Raw genomic sequence first — 18,801 nt, 5'->3', positions numbered from 1 at the left:
CCCGAAAGCGATCCACTATCCTACACGGGGGTGAAAACCTCACGAAGGAATAGCTTCTCACTCCCACTTAAAAGGGTGTAGCCGTGCGGTCATGCAATGCCATATGCAAAACTATTTAAAGACTCGAACCAGCGAAGCAGGTATTATGACATAAACCACAAAGATAATAGATGAAATACAATGAAGGGATCGTAAGTTTAAAATGAATTTTCAATTTTTGACAAAGGACAAAAATTAATCAATTTATGGCTCGACTCTCAAAGTCCCTAATGGAGTCACCAAGCTGTCGAGACCATTTTTTTGAAAAACGGGGATCGACCTTGGTTTTGAAAGCAAAAATGAAAAATGGGAGTCGCCACCAATCCTTTTTATTTAGGTGTGATCGGATCACCTAGATATTTGGTCATTTTAATAAAACATTTTGATTTACTAAAACAACGATTTTGGTCTACGAAAATTGAGAAAGCGAGTTCGGGAGTCGGTTAAGTTGCGAGGAAGGGTTAGCACCCTCGTCACGCCCAAATTTGGTGCTTAATCGATTAATTAATGTCTCAACATCGAGAGTTGAAAAGATTTTAAAATAAAATTTAAAATACGATCCCTTTTTATGAATGTTTGGGTAACTTGAAATGGAAATTATCATTCTCTTGTTTCAAAGAAATAAAATATCACATCCAGCACGTAGGACATAACATTTCAAACCTTCGATACCAAAATCATCTCGTGATTTCCAAAACTCATGCATTGAAATTTTAAAAGGTTATTCAGTCATTTGGGTCAAACGAAAAAATCGAAACCCAACACGTAGGGCACAATCTTTTGAAACTCCAAAAAACAGAATATTGCCTTTATTTTTGAAGATTTTTCTTTTTGAATAATAACGAGCACAACACTTAACGATGTGCGTTAATTTTGTTTAGAGTAAAACGAGGCAATCTATATTGAATAAAAACGTTGGAGCTTAATTCACGATGTGATGACATGAAATAAAAGTATAATAACGATCATGGAACAATAGTGTATGGATACAACATTATACAAGTGAATGACAATGACGTGAAAATATGAATAACCGAGATATGATACACAATGACAATAATCACACCACATACATTATTTAAGTATTAACATTAACAATAAAAAAATAATATAAATAATATAAAACAATTTAAAATAAAATATAAAAAAAATTCTAAAATGATAGAAATAAAATAGAATAGATACTATAAAAGCAATTTAAAGTAAATCATATAAAATAATTGAAAACAAATTAGTATACAAAATAATTCAAAATGAAATAATATATAAAACAATTTAAAATAAATAATTTATGAAATCATTTAAGATAATATATAAACGATTTAAAATAGATAATGTAAAAAGGGATTTAAGATACATAATATATAAAAATATTAAAGTAAAATATAAGTAAAAAATATATAAAAATATACGAAGTTAAATGAAAGAATAAATAAAGAAACAGGAAAGGAAAAAAATTAGTAAATATATATATACAACTTAGGTATTCTAAAAAATAAACAATGGACATAAAATAATGATAGTATTAGCTTAGGTAATTATGACATGAAGAAAATAGACAAATTAAATGAATAAACAATAAAATGAGCTAAACAAAGGACTGGGTTAAGACCAAGACAAAAATTAGAGGTGCAAAATCGCAATAAATCTAATGGTAACATTGAAATGGGACCAAAATGAAATTCGCACGAAAGTGGACGGACCGCAATGGGAATATTCCCATACCATCAAAACGGTGCTGATCTAACAAGTACCAAAATGTAATTGAAATAATATTTTAGGCGAAATTTAAAAAAAGTAACAACTAGCCGATTTGAAAGACCAGAAAGAAGGAGGGACTATTTTCACAATTTGTCCCAAAAGCATAAACATGCAGCCCCTGGGGTCTGTGGTGCTGTTTCATTTGTTATTAAAACTAAAAAAAAAACATTTGAATGTTCATTTACCCTTTCCTGCGAAGATTAAAACAAATCCCTAACCCCATTTTGATTTTCTCTCAACCAAACCCAAAGACCAAACCTTAGCCGTCACTTTTGGGCTACTCATGGGTATCATCGGCGTTCACGCCTCCACCTCTGCCGTGGTTCACGACCCAAGTCGCGTAAAAACAAGAGGAGACCCCTTTACCCCCTTTTGGTTAGATATCCAAGCCGGAGGATGGCCTCCGACAATCGAAACCGCAGGTAAGTGTCTTTGGAGTCTCTTCTTTATTTGTTTTAATGATAAAGTACCTTCAAAGTAAGAAAAAAAGAAAGAAAAAAATATGAATCGTAAATCACCTCCAATCTTTAAGTGTTTTATCTATTTTCTTTGTATTCGAAAAGTTTCAATTTTTTACTTGAATGTCTGCTATTGTTTTGTATTTAATTGATATTTTCTGAGAAACAATCATTTGGCCTGGGGCTTTTATACCCGAATATGCCATATTTTCAATTTCTTTTTACACTGTTTTTGCTGTATATTTGCTTTGTTCCTGCTTTGTCTCTTTCTCACTTGTTTGCAGGCTTGCGAGGAGTCAACGAATTCAGGGGTTTTCCACTTTGGTGCAAGCTTGCAGTCCTCGGGCGTTAGACGTGCTGACACCATGTGAGGAGTGGCGATGCACAAAGTAGATGAGGCTAGGGTTTCTGGTCGGCTAAATTTGTTTTAGTTTTTTGGGCCGTTTGGGCCTTAGGTTAGGGTTGGTTGATTTTGGGCTTCGTATGGATTGTTAAAAACTTAGATTTTATTTGGTTATTTTATTTATGTTTTTTTGTTTCTAATGGGCCGGGCAAAATAGGCCTCTTACAATTATTATTACTTATTATTATAATATTGTAAGAAAAAATATAATGTTTGAATTTTATTTCATTCAAGTGTTAGCTGCTTTAAAAAAGTTTTGACAAGGAGTTAGTTACTATTTAATTATTAATTTATTTTATATTTTTACTTTTAATACATTTTCTAAAGAATAATTCATTAACTATTTATTACTGCTAATTGCATTATTCAATTGCAACACAACTTGCATCTAATATATGTGTAACTTCATCTTTTGATAATAAAAAGTTTAGATGTTACCAAAAAAAAATTAATAATTTTAATTCACTAACTTTGAAGATTTTAGCAACACTTTATTAAGTTAAAATATGAAGAAAATTAAATTAAGGGATAAAATTTAAAATTATACATAAATTTTGATCAAATATGTAATATTATAGGCAAACTTTGATTTGCTATATTTCTATACACCACTAACAATATTATCTACATGAAACAATTTTTCTTTAAGTATTGTAGAAATTATTGAAGTAACATTTTATTAAACTAAAAAAGATGAATGAGTAGATTTAAAATATGTTGTTTTTTTAAAATAATTTAGATTATTTCCACGATGCTGTATTTTTCTGATCTACATGGAAATCATTTAAATGTGTTCAATTCTTTTTTAGTTTAATAAAATACCACATTAGCAGCATTCACCTGATATACTGAAAAACTATGTCACATAAATAACGATGTTAGTGGAATGTAAAAAATGAATCAAATTTAAAGTTTTATGTATACAATTGTACTAAATCAAAGTTTGTATAAGACATTTCACATTAGATCAAAGTTTATATACAATTTTGAGATTTAACTCTCATGTCCTAAAAACTCTATGAAAACTTTCAGTGTGATCAAACTTTTTTTCATTTGAAGAGATTTGGTTTCCTAAGAACTACTCATTGAAGATAATTTATTTGTTTCCAAATAGAAGACATGTTCAAGCTGAATTGAAGGAACTTGAAGTTCACTTTGATTGTAAAGTTGCAAGTCAATACATGCTTTTTATTGTAATGTTCTTATTGTTCAGTTTATAACTAAGCTTTTAAGGGGAAAGCCTTAGTGGAGAGATTGATCTAGCTAATATAAAACAGTGAGATTGCAACTAGGTGAGTTGAACTTAAATCATGTCTTCTAGTGAAGATTGATAGTGGATTACTCTTTGGCAAGGCCCTATAGACATAGAAAGTTTTTGAAGTTTGTAACCAACTTCAATGTCCATATCATAATTTTTACTCGGTTAGTAAGTTTTGTTGCAATTGGTCATGTAACTAAAAAGGGAAAATGAATGATATCTAAATTGGTATCAGTGCTAAACACTTAACAAACTAAGTGAAGATCATGTCATTGAATTGCTAATAAGATTAAGGGTACATCAATCTCAATACCCCTATGTTGGATGGCACAAACTATGCTTACCAGAAGGCAATGATGGGAGCATTCATCAAGTCCATAGATGACAAAGCTTGGCGTTCAATTTTGACTAGTTGGGAGCCCTCAACATGGTGTGAAGACTACAAAGCCTAAGTTACATGGACTGGTGGTGAAGATAAATTAGCAAACTAAAAGGCCCTTAATGTGATCTTTAATAAAGTTGACCCTCAAGATATCTCCAAATATACTACTACTAAAGAAGCTTGGACCATCCTTAAGACTCCTTATGAAGGAACCAATATTGCCAAATGAAGATACAAATGCTAACAACAGTATTTGAAACTTTGAAGATGTAAGAAGACACCTTGTCTCAGTTCTATGCTAAGTTGTGTGACATTAAAAATCATCCTTTCCTCCTAATGAATAGTATTGTAATGCCAAGTAGGTAAAAAAAATGCTTAGACCTCTTCCTATATGATTTGTTTTTGGTGAAAATCAAGCCATTTGGTACCTATTTAAAACCAACTATACCATTAACCCATTCGGTGCATAATTGCACATCCATACCTACAAAAAAATGACCGAAATTTGTCCCAAAACAATGCAATTAACCATTTCCAAATCATTTAAACCAATATGCTAAAAACATTCATTTTAATTCCTAACTCATGCTTAAATCAAAAGTGTTCAATATGATACATTTAGACATCTTCAAACCTATATAAATTACTCCAAAATACATATCAATTCATCGTTTAAACTATACCAAAATAAAAACAAATCAGTAAACGCCAATTAAGCATTTGAGCATCATATTTCAACCTATGAAATATCAACCATTCAAACTTACAAACCATTCCATTCCAATTACTTTCAACATTAAGAAAAGTTTAGACCAAAACCATCCATTCACAAGATATCACATAATAAAACATTTATATATGTGCCACAAAACCAAGCTTTAAACGATAGAAAAACTACTAAATCAATAACAAGATAGTGTAGGCTCCTCAATGATCCACTAGACATGTTCCACAAGTTGGCAATCTACAGGCAAAGGGAAACAACAGGGTAAGCATATCAAATTCTTAGCAAGTTCACTAGTATTTAAATAACAACTTATATATATGACTTCTACCACTCTTACATTTCCTAATACTCGAACTAAAGGAGGACTTAAGAAATTACTAGTGATTGGCTCTAAAAGTAGTTTCTAAATAGGCCATGATCTCAGGTTTTTCCTTCAAGCAACGAAGAACGCTTCAAATTTTCTTTAAAGAGAATAAAAAATCTCGGTAAAGGAAAATTAAAGTCTTTCCTCTTTTATTTCTCTATTTAAATATAAGATTAAGCTCTTCTCACTCTAAACAGGATCCATAATCACATTACATGCACACATGATTCCACTAATTAAACACAACCATCAAGACTCTCCAAGTGTCATGCACAGTGACACGTTTCTTTCCTTAGGTTTAACACGTAATTGGTATGTGTCCCACATGCCACAGTTAATAACTAAACGATTAACTTCACAACAACTGAACTCGCCATTGGCATGTTCTCGCACGAGTAAACTTTCCAAAATGCAAGAGCTCACAAAACATGAAAGCAAGATGGTGGAACATAATGAAACGTTCGCTAGAGGGTGCGCCAAAATAAAATAAGTCTAATTTCATTAACTAGATGGGCTGTCATATAAAATCTTACTAAAATCACTTGATCAACCATCTAAAATACAAATTCAAAAATTTGGGGTGTGACACTATGTATTCGAGTATTAATTTTATATGTTTTCTTTACATTAATGATTGATTACATAGTTATGTTTCATAGTTAAAAGAATGGATTAAAGGGGAATGTTGAGTTGAAGAGCATAATCACCTTGCTTGAGTGCTCTGATGTGTTTTTTTTTTATAAAAAAATTATAAAGAGAGATGTTCTACACTGTCTAAATGCAATTCTAATTGCAACTCAACTAGCATTTAGCACATCATGTAACTTGTCATATTTGGTTAGCATTTTTTGACTGAAAAATTCTAGACATTTTCAACGCATACATTTGGAGGATTTTTAGGAGCAGATTATTAAGTTAAGACTTGAAGAAAATTAAGTCAAGTAAGGATTCTATGAAAACTTTCGATATGAGTGAGTTTACTTATTTCAAAAGATTTGTCTTCCTAATAAGACTAATCGTAAAATATCTTTTTTCTTTGTTTCCAAATAGAAGACATGCTTGAGCTGAATGGAAGGAAGTTAAAGTTCACGTTGACGGAAGAGTTGCAAGCCAATACATGTCTATTTGAAGAAGGTTTGTTTATTATTCAAGTACTAGATTAAGAGCACTTATGTTATTCATTGTGAGGAACTTATTTTAGTGCAAAATTGTTGTAAACAAATTGCTACTATTATTCAATTTGTTACTAAGCTTTCTAGGGAAAAGTTTTAGTGGAGAGAGTGATATAGTTAATGTATGAGGTTGCAACTTGGTGAGTTGAACTTAAATCATGTCTTCTACTAAAGATTGATAATGGATTACTCTTGGGGTAAGGCTCTGCAGATATAAAAAGTTATTGAAATGTGTAACCAAGTTTTGTGTATCTCATTTTTACTTTGTTAGTTAATCAGTACAATTACATTTGAACGTGGAACAAAAACTCTCAATTATTAATTGGCACCACTAAAGGTTGATTAACATTTCACTTATATTATTTATTATTATGAATTAAATTAGCAATGATATGCCTTCCAATACATTAAAAATATGTATTAAGTCCCATCATATAATCCAAGAGGCTAAAGAAATTAAAAGCCGAACGTAATCAATCTGGCTTTTGATAGACAGAAGCCAACAAAAAAGAGGGTATATTAATTTAGGTTAACAGCTAAGCCAAAAACACTTAACTTTGTCCCTTAACAACTAATCATGCTTTTGTCCTAATGCTCTCCTAATTATGGTACCTCCATATGTTTTAATATCAATTAATCCTTCTTGTTTAAGTTTAGGTTAACTTTTGATCTGGCTTTATGGCTTGTTTCTTCAAGGACAGGAGCATATGCTTCAACAATGAAATCAATGTTGTCTTTTCTCAAACGTTAAAACGTCTTTGGCCTCGGATTCTTGTTTTCTCAATGTTTTTACCAACCCTAACCTTTGGTACAGAATCTGCTTTTTCATCTTTACCATTAATTTCGATAACAGTTGGGGTTTTTGAAATTGTTTGTAAATTGTAATATTTATTTAAAGGTTACGAATATCTTTCATAATTAAACAAATAACCTTTTACAAGTTAATAAATAAATATTTCTTTAATTTGTAATATCACTTAGTTTAGTGTTAGTAATTCTTGTACCACATGAAATTTAATCCTTATTTAAAATAATAAAAATCTAATGTCCTTGTATTTCAAAAGTAGACTTTTAAAATCACTTTGAATTGCCCTACTATGATTCTAAACTGATTTTCCCTGTTACTAAAACCATTAAATCTAACTTTTTTCTTTTAAAATGTATATTTTAACTCATAAATTATTACCTAAACTATATCATTTTCCTAGTGGTAAAGGTAAGAAATTTGGATTGAAGAGTCGATTTTTAAAAAAAATGCATAATATTATTTTCTTGTTTTTCCTCAATTTCACTAATAGATTTTCTTTTAAAAAAAATTTCATTTCTGTTAAACATTGAGAAAAATAAATCTAAATCTTAAGCACATAAAGGCATGCACAAAGACAACATACAACTCGTAATTTTCTTTCACAAAAATAAAAATAACTTAAAGTGTTTTTTAGTGTAATGAGAATGCAATATATCAATTTTTCAAACATAAGATTCACTATAACCACACTAGTGATAACAATTTCTAAATAAAAATGATAAATTTTTAATCCATATTTAAGAAATTCAAGATTATAAATACAATTAATCCTAATTTCTTCAAAGATTTGTATGAATCAACATCTACAAATAATTACCTGATGAAGATGTTAAGAATCTCATGCAAAATCAATATCCCAAAATCATTCAATAAATAAAAACTAAATCTTGCATAAAAATTTAATATATCACTAGAAAAGCTACAATCTTAATTTTCTAAAGATTAATAAATAAAAGTTGAAAAGAAAAGAGTTATTACCAAATTAGGAAGACCCACTTGAACATATTGAAGGGTTAAACACTTATCTTATAAAAAGTCTAGAGACAGAGGTTAAAAGAAAAAAGTGACGAGTGTTCGAAAGAAAATAAAAGAATTAAAAATTATTAAATTTTAATGAGCTATATTAGCAACTTATATAAGAAGTTAGTTAAACGTTAAAATTTATATAGTTTAACTTAATATTAGTTGAATGTTAAGTAATTTATGAGTCAATATTTATTTATATATTTTATTTTTCATGTAAAAATCATAAAGTATAAATATACAAAAGATAATAATTTGAACATTGAAATTTTATTACCCAATATGGTCGAAAAATTACAAAACGACAAAATAACAACACTAAAACACTAGAAGCACCAGATTCTAACAAACAAAACGCTAGTAAGCTTCTTGGTTCTTTATCCAATGAATGCTACAGTACGTGTATGTGTATATATACACTCAATTTACTTGGGTGAAAAATCAACCCGATAAGTAACACTAAATTTATCTACAGTATGAATTGTGTTAGCAGAAAATGAAGGATTTTTTTAGACCGGAGCAAGAATAGTGTTAGCCAATTGAGCTCTCGAACGCGATCGTTAGTAACAGATAGGCCATGGAAAGAATGGCCTGGAAATGTGCTCTGCAAGGCAACAAAAATTGCATGCATTATAGCACTAGATTGAGCAGGGAAGTTCATTTCCAAGAAAACTAATTCCTAGTAAGCTCTACCTCCATGACCGAGTTTGAGTGACCCTACGATGAGGCCAAACCCATAATGGCAGACAAATAATGCAATCATTCAAACTGACCAACAAACGGTAATGGTCAAGTTCCCCACCATTTTTTATGAACTGCAACCACCAACTCTGTATTTCTACTTCTATTTGTGTGAACAAAAGGAAGATGATGGTTTGCAAGGACCCACAGACCACAGGCACCTCACCTCCATTATAGATGATAAGATCTCAAATGTCTCTCTTAACTCGACTTGTGTAATCCTTTTCGGGGCAGGCAGACAAATATTTCGAGTAACAAATCAACCAAACATAAAATCATCTTGGATATTCAGATAAACCAACCTTAGTCACTCATTCCAAAAAAGATCTTATTGCAACCATAGAACAATAGCCACTTGGTGTGAACAAATTCAATTGCAGACCACCAACAGAAAACCCCTCGTTCTTTACAGTCAATTTGAACTGTGCATGCCAATCAAGCATGCAGTCGTGAGCAAGCCATGACAATTTGATGCTTTCAGATCTCGAGATAACTTGCCAACCTATCCAAGCTTAACAAAGTTTATCAGCCCCAATGTGGGCAACATTTCTCTCTGATGCCTCTACTGAGCCACTAGTATTTTCACACTGGAACTGGTAAGCCATAATTGAGGAATGATCTAATTCTTCCATCCATACCTGCTGTTACTATAACAAGACCCCATGCATGAGATTCAAATGTACTCTGGCAAGAAGTTTTTAGAAACTTGTATTGGGATTTATGCATGGAAGATGACACAGTTAAAGGGCTGGATGGAGGAAGTCTTTCCTCTGGCCAAGTCGCAGATTCTTTGGGAAAAGACTCCAAAAAGTATTCATGGCTCAAAGAGAAATGTGAAGGTGAGGACAGTGGAAGGTTATCAGATAAATTCTCATTCAGTACTTCAAATTGCCTTCCATTTTCAGCATTACCACATTTCATACCACACCATGGGATTGCAATGGATGCATTAGCAAAGAAACGCTCAAAAGATCTTATATCTTTAGCATTTGAGTGAGTACATTCATCCTGGTCAACACAATTCCATATATATACATTTGCATCCTCACAGGCTGAAACAATATGCTTCGCATCAGGAGTTAATGATGTGAACGCCTGGTTTACATTGTTACATGCTCCTGCAGGGTGGGAAAGAGAGCATAAATTAGTAGCAGAATAATAAGAGTGAGGAACAAGAACGGTTTTTAGATTCAAAGTTCAATAAATGTAAGAAACTGATGTGTACAGTTCCAGGTTTAATGAGTTGGAATAAACCATTATTATATGATTAAAAGTTTAGCGAACGAGAGGACCATACCCTTGTATTTGCATATCACATTGAGTCCTTGAAGAATTCTGACTTGAGAATCAGCACAAGTAACCATTACTTTACTTGAATCTTGTGGCAAAAACTGCAAAGCATAATATATAATGAGCAAAAACTGCACATCTCAGCCATTAAGACAAACCTATAGCGACCAAAAGCAAGGATAAGGGTAACTACCTGCAAGCCAGTTATCCTTTTGCAAGGTGACCTCTTTTTCCCATTTAAGTATATATGCGCATCTAGTTGCAAATGACTATCTGAATAAAGCAACAAAAAAGGATTTTGAGAATCCACCCAACTAAAAATGCAGCTTCATAATAGACATGTTTCTAAAACCTATGCCAACCATAAAAAATCTTTCCTACAACATTTTTCAAGAAACAAACTAAAAGTGCTCCTCTTAATAACAGTAATCTTCAATTATCTTATCAATTGTGTATATCATTTATAATACTGATAAATAGCAATAGGCCATTCACATGAATATATATGAATTCCTTCAAGTGTGAGCATACCTGTCGCATTGTAGAACCGGCAGCTACCTGTCATTGAGCCAACAACTCCTCCCTACATAAATGGACAAAAGAATTTTTAACAAATTTAGAACTCCTCGGCTGTGTGATGTAGCCCCCTAGAAGACAAAGGAGCAAGAAAATCACCAAACCTGTCCATCTGGACGATAACACACTGCAGTAACTATATCTCTTATATCACTCCAATCAATAACCTGACAGCTAGAAATTGCCCAAATACGCACTTTTCCATCTATTGAACCGCTAATGAAGTAATTATCATCGACAGGGTTAAACTGAACACATGTTACTGCATCATATAATGAGAAGTTATCAGGATCTAGAACAAAATCATGCCCAAAAATACAACAAAGCATACTAATAATTCAATTAGATAATTACATGTTAAATCATGCACGCACATAGACACAGAGAGAATCAGCCAGAAGCGCACCATAATTACTATGAGAAAACACTCTTAGGCAATGGTCACACCCAACTTGCCACATTCGAACAGTTTTATCAACAGAGGAAGACAGCAGAAACTGCAACATGAACACACGAGTGAGACATATTCATAGAGAATGCTAGTTAGATGAAAGTTATTTGGTGATTATTATGAAAAACATGTATGTATATATGTTGACTCACATTTTTCTTTGACCATGAGAGATCCAGGATATCACCATCATGCCCGTGGAACTCGTGTAATGGTTTCTCCAATATCCTGAAAACTTTGGGAGGGAAGATAACACATGCTGAATCAGAAGTTTTTCTCAGGCTCCTTAAATTACCTGCTTTTTCCTTATCTACAAAGCGGGGTTTCAATTCAGAATGGTGATTCACCGTGAAGTATATGCAGGAAGGATCTATTTCAGGAATGTCAAGGTCATTGCATCTCTGATCTTCAACCACTTGCCACACTCTCACAACACCATCTTCACCAGCACTTGCTAGGTACTGCCCATCAGGACTGAACTTCATAGTCAAAATTGGACCTTCATGGGCCTGGATATCTTGTCCCTTATAGAGTGCAGAAAGTTCCTTTGTTTTCTTTCTGGTTTGGTGGACCTTCACTCTCTGAACCTTAGTCCTCAAAATCGAATCGTCTACATCGGGTCTCAACCTATCATCTTCAACTTGTGTATCCACCATACATGATATTGAACGCAATCTACTCAACCACCTGTTCTTAACTCTCTTTGCTATTCTCTCTAATTTATTTTGCTTCTCCCTAAATTGCAGAAATGAGGGTGATGCCACGAGAGGGCTCTTCAATTTCTTGTCTGTAACCGATTGTAATTCATTCATTTCAAAACCTTCGCTCGCCTTTTCTTCGGCATCGCATGAAGCACCCCCACCCTTATTTCCTTCTCTGTACGCAAAATCATCTCGCGAACCCAACTCCTCATATGATGCAAAATTCTCATTAGACCAACAAGACATGGAAGACCGACTAGAAGAGAATTCCTCTTCAAAGCCAGATGTTCTCAAAACAGCTTCACTGGTTTCCATAACCCTAACAAATTCTCCTTCCAAACACGGTCTATCTACTGAATTCTCTCGAGAAACTCCATTTAAACTCAATCCCATCGAATCCAAGAATTTACGACGCCGTTCCTCAACACTCCGTGGGCTACGAATCCATACATCATATTGGAAGCTACTCTCCGACCAATTATGAAAAGTGGAATCTGAGTGATGTATCTCTATCTCATTACAGTTTAAACCAGGCATTGTTGCAATGTGCTCATGTGCATCAAAAAAGTAACATTCTTCACCTTCCTCTAAGCTATCCATTATTCTTTGAGTTCAACCCATGAAACTCTCTCCTCAAACACCTTTTTCAGGCCCTAGGCAACGTGGCAGATTCTAGATTCCATCTGCACAAGCTACCCCCGAAGAAAAAAAAAACAAGAAACACAAAACACAAGATCAGTTCACAGAAACAAAGACTAAATAAATAAAACAAAGAAATGCCCAAGAGATCCAACATGGATCCCAATCCGAACCCATTGAACCTGGTCCTTTCTAACGCATCCCAAAAAAGAAAAAAAACTCACATATTTAATATAGATATGAGAGTTTTTTAGCGAAAAAAAAACCCAAAATTTTGCAAAAAATCAAGGGGACAAACTAGTTTTCAGCACACAAAGATCACACCCACACTGACACAAAATTGAAGATCTAATGATTACACTTGAAGAAATGTAATAAACTAAGGGAGAAAAAAAAAAGACAGTAAGAAACTATCATTATCCAGTGAACCAGTGGTGGATTAAGCAAAGCAAAGATATTGGCCTATAATAATGAAGGAATACAGAATTGACTTACATGGGGATGGAGCTGGTTTTCTATGAGATTTCTTAGAAACTAAAGGTGACATAGATCGAAGCATCCATTAAAAACGTTTTTGGAGCATTTTGAACTCTCTCTCTCTCTCTCTCTCTCTCTCTCTCTCTCTCCCTTGGGGAAGCAAAGTGAATACCGGACAAAAAATTGAATATAAACTAGTACGAAACAATATTATTATGATGGTGCTTTTGTTGTTTCATATTTATATATAATTTTTAAATAAAAAAACTAAAAACCATGTATTCAAGAATCAAACATATACAAGTTATTTATCACTCCTTATTTTTAAAAAGAAAATTACTTAAATGTTTCACTTTCACCTTATAGTAAGATGTAAAGAAGGTAAAAGCAAACATCATTTATTTCACATCTTATTGTAAAACCATCTTAATAAACTGATAAAAAACCAACGAAAGAAAACCAATTAGAGTAGATTGTGCTCAGCATTAATAAATTCCTCATTCCTTAATTAAAAATTACATATTAATTAAATGATAGTGAAAGAAATTGACCCATTCATTTTCATTTGGAAATTTACAATAATAATTTGCATTTTAGGCACTTTTTATTTTGATTATCCACAGTTAATTCATATTTATTTTAGTCACCTAAAATTAGTAAATTTTAATTTTGGTTACTCATTTTTTAATTTCTTTTATTTTTTTTCTTTTGTAGATCTAATTATAAATCAGAAAAACCTTTAACAAGAAGTTGTTTAGGTTTTTATAGGGAAGAAACTTGATTTTTTACTTGGAAAAATTATTATATCTTTTTAATTTTCTTTATTTTTTTCTCTTTTTTAGAATTCATTTTATTTTTTCAGTAAAAGGGAAAACCTAAAGTTTTACCAAGAAAACCATTTTATCTTTTAAATTTCTTTTATTTCTATTTTAAAAAATTAATGGGAAAACTTGGGTTTTGGGAATTATATAAAATCTTAAGAAAAAACTTTGAGTTTTTAGAAGCAAAAACTGAATAGTTCAAAAATGTAAATTTTATTTTTATACCCAAAATAAAAATTTATAAAAGGTGGGTAACTACGTATCCGAGACAGATATAAATTTATCATTAAAAAATGTGAAGAACATGATAAAAAAAGAATGATGCAAAAATTTTATTGTTAAAATTGAAATATATCATTTTAAATAGAGTAATTAATTTAAAGTTAAAATATGAAGAAATTTGAGATTTAGTCTCTTAAAAAAGAAATTACAAAATGAGTCCTCCTACATTATTTACTGACCGGAATACCTCTCCGTCAGCTCACAGATTACTCTGCTTGTATCGTTTTCATCTTCCAAATCTAAAACCGAAATGTCCCATAACTCGGTTTCATTTCAATAATTGATATTTAAAAAATTTTAAAAAATTTAAAAAAAAAAACTGTAGTGCTTCCATCAGATCAAATCGAAAACCATAAAAAATCCAAACCAACAATATTTATTTCTAAAATAGAGAATTAAACCCAAACGTTAAAGAAAAAAAAAAGGCAAATAAGTTATGGATTTCTTACTCTTGGAAGTTGGTTGATGATAATTTCGCGTGGCAGCCATTGTTGATGAACACATCTCCAAACGTCATTGATCAGAGCAGGGAGCAATATTTGTGTGGGATTGGCATGGGTGTTGGAGAGAGAGGATTTATTACTCTTCTTTCTTCTGGTTTATATTTAGATTTCTAGTTCTTTTATATTTGTTGAAAAGAAAAAGATAGGGAGGCATGTCAGAATCTAAAACCCCATGGCCTTCTTTTTTATATAATACTGTATATAGATTTAAATAAATACATTTAAAATTAATAAAATAATATTATGGGAACCGTAAGGGTAAAACAGGAAACAGGATTTTTCTTTCATATTAGACCCAGAAACGTGATTTAAAAGGGTGTGTTTGTGACTTTGTGTTCGTCTATTGTTAATATTCGTTAATCATTTTTTATTATTATTAAATTAATTTTTACAAAATTGTTTTAATTTGTCTTATTAACTACTGAATACAATCAATGTTTTCTGCTATTATATTTTTTTTAAAAATTTCTAAATAGGGAAACAGTTATTAAACTTTTATCTTGTTTCTAACTGTATACATTTTTAATTTAATAATTAAACTATTCAAATTCTTTTTTTTTCAATCACCCATCACATTATCATTTATTTCTCGAATAAATTATATGAATAATTACTCAATTATATAAATGTTTTTGTTTTGATCATTCAATTTTTTTTATTTAGTCACTAAAATTTTTCAAATTAGATTATTTAGTCATCATGTCGTTAAGTTGATAACGAAAGTTTGGCGTGACCTTTTTTGGGCCTAATAGCAAATTTTTCCTTTTTAGTATTTATATGTTCTTTCAATTTAGTCCTAATTCTAAAAAAATCAATTTAATTAAAATTTTCAATATTATTTTAAAGGCTCAATTGATTGCTAACTTTCTCTTATGACCTATGCAGTTTTTAAGACTTACTTTATTTTTAATTATTGGGTAAATTCGTCTAAGGTCACTAAATAATTTACTAAGTTTACATTTTGGTCACTCAACTTCAAAAGTTACAAAATGGTCACTAAACTATTAGAAAGTTTTTATATAATTCACTGAACTATTAAAATTGTTGTTGTATGGCCTTCACTGTTCACACTAGCTACTCCAATCAAAAGCTCTCATTCTTTTTCTCTTCAACAACTTTTTATTTCATGAAACAATTTTGATCATCATGAATTTGCAAACCAAAATCTAAATAGATTTCTTCTTCGATCTTTGACACTGACCATCAGATTAACTTGGATCTAAAGTATGTTTTTCTACTCGTTAATTGGTATTAATCGACTATACAAATCATCAAATTGTTGCTTGGAGCTAACTAGTCATACTTTAAGAAAAACTTAATAGATCAGTAAGTTAAATAAAAACTTTCAAATAATTCATTAACTATTTTGTAACTTTTTAAAATTGAATAACCAAAACATAAATTTATTAATAGTTTACCCTTAATTATTTTATAAGAGTTTTTCTTTTAAACATTTAAGCCCAAAAAGATATTTAACTAATAATTAAATTCCTTCTCTATTTTGTAGTACTATATTATTATTAAATTGAGTTATGATGAATTTCAGTTAGCATTGTTTTTCAGGAGAACATGTATACAATCGTAAAATTAATTAAATTTCTTTGAATTGATTGGTAATAATTATTAGAATTTTGCAAATCATTTTTTTTTTATAAATTTAAGAAATAAGTTGGGATAATGTAGAGATATAACTGATGATTTTGAATCTTAAAATCGATAAAATATATATAGTTGAGTGTGCAAAATATTAAAGAAAGAGTGAAATAAATGTTTAAAATTATGAAAATAAATATTTTAAGAATGTAATAATGTGAATAATACATTGCTTTTTAATACACATTTGAATCATTTATGAATTATTTTTTTTAAAAAATGTTTAATTTTAGTTGAATTTGTAAATATTGTTTAAATTTAAAAACCTAATTTAAAAATGATTTGAAATGCCCAAAGACTGAAACTATAAATAAAATGAAATATTTTCTAATTAATGAAATAATGGAAAAACATCATGGAATATTTAAGTAATTTAAGAAAGAGGGAATCTTTTTAATTAAACTCTAAAATGTGGAGGGGCTTGTTTTGCAAATCCCCCACTTATGGTATAAATGCCAAGATTATTTAATTCTAACCATTTTAAAATGTCAATTTGAGAAAAATCTAAAAAGAAATTCAAATTAAATATAAAATGATATTGTATTATAATTGTGACACTTGCAACAAAATTTAACTAACCTAAAAGTGATTGTTACCTTATTTCCATAAAACCTTGTTATAGATTATATATTAGGTTTTTTACTCCTGCAATACGTTGTTGTTTTAACTTAAATATATTATATTTATTTTAAAATTTTTGCTTAAAATATCAATATTTAAATATAAACATACTACATTTATTTTTTAATCTTTTGGTACAAAATCTGAATATTTTATATATTTTTTCAAAATTTAAATATATAATTAAAATTGCAACAGTATTTAAAATTTGAAATTTGAAAAGATTCTTAAAAATTGTGTTAGTTAAATTTTGTATAACTAAAATTTGAATATACCAATTTCAAATATTTAAACTAAATCTATTTTTTTCAATATTTTTTAAATAATTTAATTATTTTTTAATATTCAAATTTAAAGATTGAGTAATCGAAAATTGAAAAATCAGTATTTCACAAATAATTTAATTATTTATTTTCAACATTAAAATTTATAAATTTAAATTAAATCTATATGTTTTCAAAATATGTATTACTTTTTTATAATTAAAACATAAAAATTTAAAAAACAACAATACAATTTTTAGAAATTTATTTTAAATTTAATTTTAACAATCTGTTTTAAAACTTTTTAATATTAGAATAATAATGTTTTTGACAACTTTTAAATAGTTAATAAATGTTTAAATAATTTTTTGCATAAAGGGTATTAATTTTTTTATTCAAATTTTCTTAAAATCTAGTTAAATATTTGCATCTAATTTTTTTTTAAAAAATATTTTTAAATTTTTCAAAAGTTCAATTTCTAGAATGGATATGTTTATAAAACATTTGAAATTATTTATCATAATTCTTTTAACTTTGCTAACTATTTATTTTCAAATATATAATTTTAAAAAATAAATATTTAATGTATTGTTAAAATATTATCTGAAATATGTATTTAAATGCCGGTTTTGGTTCAAAAATTCAAAAATATGAAAATTTTATTTAATTATTTTTTAACACGTTATACAAAGTTAAGATTAAAATAATTTAAAATGTTCATCTTTAAATAGTTTTAAGATTTTATTTTCACCACTTGAGTGTACCTTCTACTTTCAAAAAAATTTAATGTTAATATTAAATTAAAAATTATTATATGAATAAGAAAGAATTAAACTGAAATTTAATAATTCATTTGTTTCTAAAGGCACAACATTGAACAGGTAATATTGATATCATAATGTATAATTTTAAATTTTTATTTAATGAAAAAATTAATGTTGTTCTTTTTTCTTCTCTCACTTTTTTTTTTAATTTTTCACAGAACTGGAAATTTTATTTTATTCTTTTTATTTAAGATTATTTAACTTATAATTGATACTAGTATGGTATACTCACACTTCGCGCTAGGTTAATAATTTTTTTATGATAAATTATTGAGTAAAAATTTGAAAATTAAAATATACTCTAAGTCTTATACACTTCATACATTTGGAATTTAGTCTCTCTACTCTTATTTTCAAGAATTTAACCCCTCTACTTTTCAGATCTAAAATTTTCTTTCAGATTATATATTAATCCAAAAGTTAATGATATTAACTATTTAAACTAATTAATAATATTATAAAAATATAGAGACTAAATTATGTTAGAAATTAAAGTATGAGGATTAAATCTCAAATTTAAACATAATAGAGGGACCAAAACTAAAATTTAATCACTTTTTATAA

General features: G+C 29.5%; 1 protein-coding gene and 1 long non-coding RNA gene across 3 annotated transcripts; one reads left to right on the top strand and one right to left on the bottom strand.

Annotated features, from left to right (window-relative positions):
• The first annotated feature begins 1,935 nt into the window (after positions 1 to 1,935).
• On the top strand, positions 1,936 to 2,924 carry LOC121224698 (uncharacterized). The gene is made up of 2 exons (XR_005922439.1): positions 1,936 to 2,222; positions 2,543 to 2,924. It is a non-coding gene; the product is annotated as an uncharacterized lncRNA (long non-coding RNA).
• Positions 2,925 to 8,648: 5,724 nt separating this feature from the next.
• LOC107950195 (WD repeat-containing protein 44) lies at positions 8,649 to 15,164 on the bottom strand. Of its 2 annotated transcripts, none has more exons than XM_016884995.2 (8): positions 14,823 to 15,164; positions 11,606 to 12,846; positions 11,409 to 11,499; positions 11,107 to 11,264; positions 10,958 to 11,009; positions 10,620 to 10,699; positions 10,434 to 10,527; positions 8,649 to 10,254 (listed from the first exon to the last, which is right to left on the bottom strand). In XM_016884995.2, the coding sequence occupies exons 2-8, from the start codon at positions 12,752 to 12,754 to the stop codon at positions 9,719 to 9,721; spliced, it is 2,160 nt and encodes a 719-aa protein (XP_016740484.2). In that variant the 5' UTR covers positions 12,755 to 12,846; positions 14,823 to 15,164; the 3' UTR covers positions 8,649 to 9,718. The 2 variants fall into 2 exon arrangements, with proteins under 2 accessions (XP_016740484.2, XP_016740485.2); XM_016884996.2 differs by lacking the exon at positions 14,823 to 15,164 and adding an exon at positions 13,289 to 13,471.
• Positions 15,165 to 18,801: the final 3,637 nt, after the last annotated feature.

Source organism: Gossypium hirsutum, chromosome A03 (genome assembly GCF_007990345.1).
Source record: "Gossypium hirsutum isolate 1008001.06 chromosome A03, Gossypium_hirsutum_v2.1, whole genome shotgun sequence".
Classification (NCBI taxonomy): Eukaryota; Viridiplantae; Streptophyta; class Magnoliopsida; order Malvales; family Malvaceae; genus Gossypium; species Gossypium hirsutum.
This window is presented reverse-complemented; position numbering and strand designations above follow the sequence as displayed.

Coding starts and splice junctions, on each gene's coding strand:
- LOC107950195 (XM_016884995.2), bottom strand. CDS start 12,754: ATGGATAGCTTAGAGGAAGGTGAAGAATGTTACTTTTTTGATGCACAT. Junction 11,500..11,605: donor TCTCATGGTCAAAGAAAAAT/GTGAGTCAACAT, acceptor TTCATGTTGCAG/TTTCTGCTGTCTTCCTCTGT. Junction 10,700..10,957: donor CCGGTTCTACAATGCGACAG/GTATGCTCACAC, acceptor TGCTTTATTCAG/ATAGTCATTTGCAACTAGAT.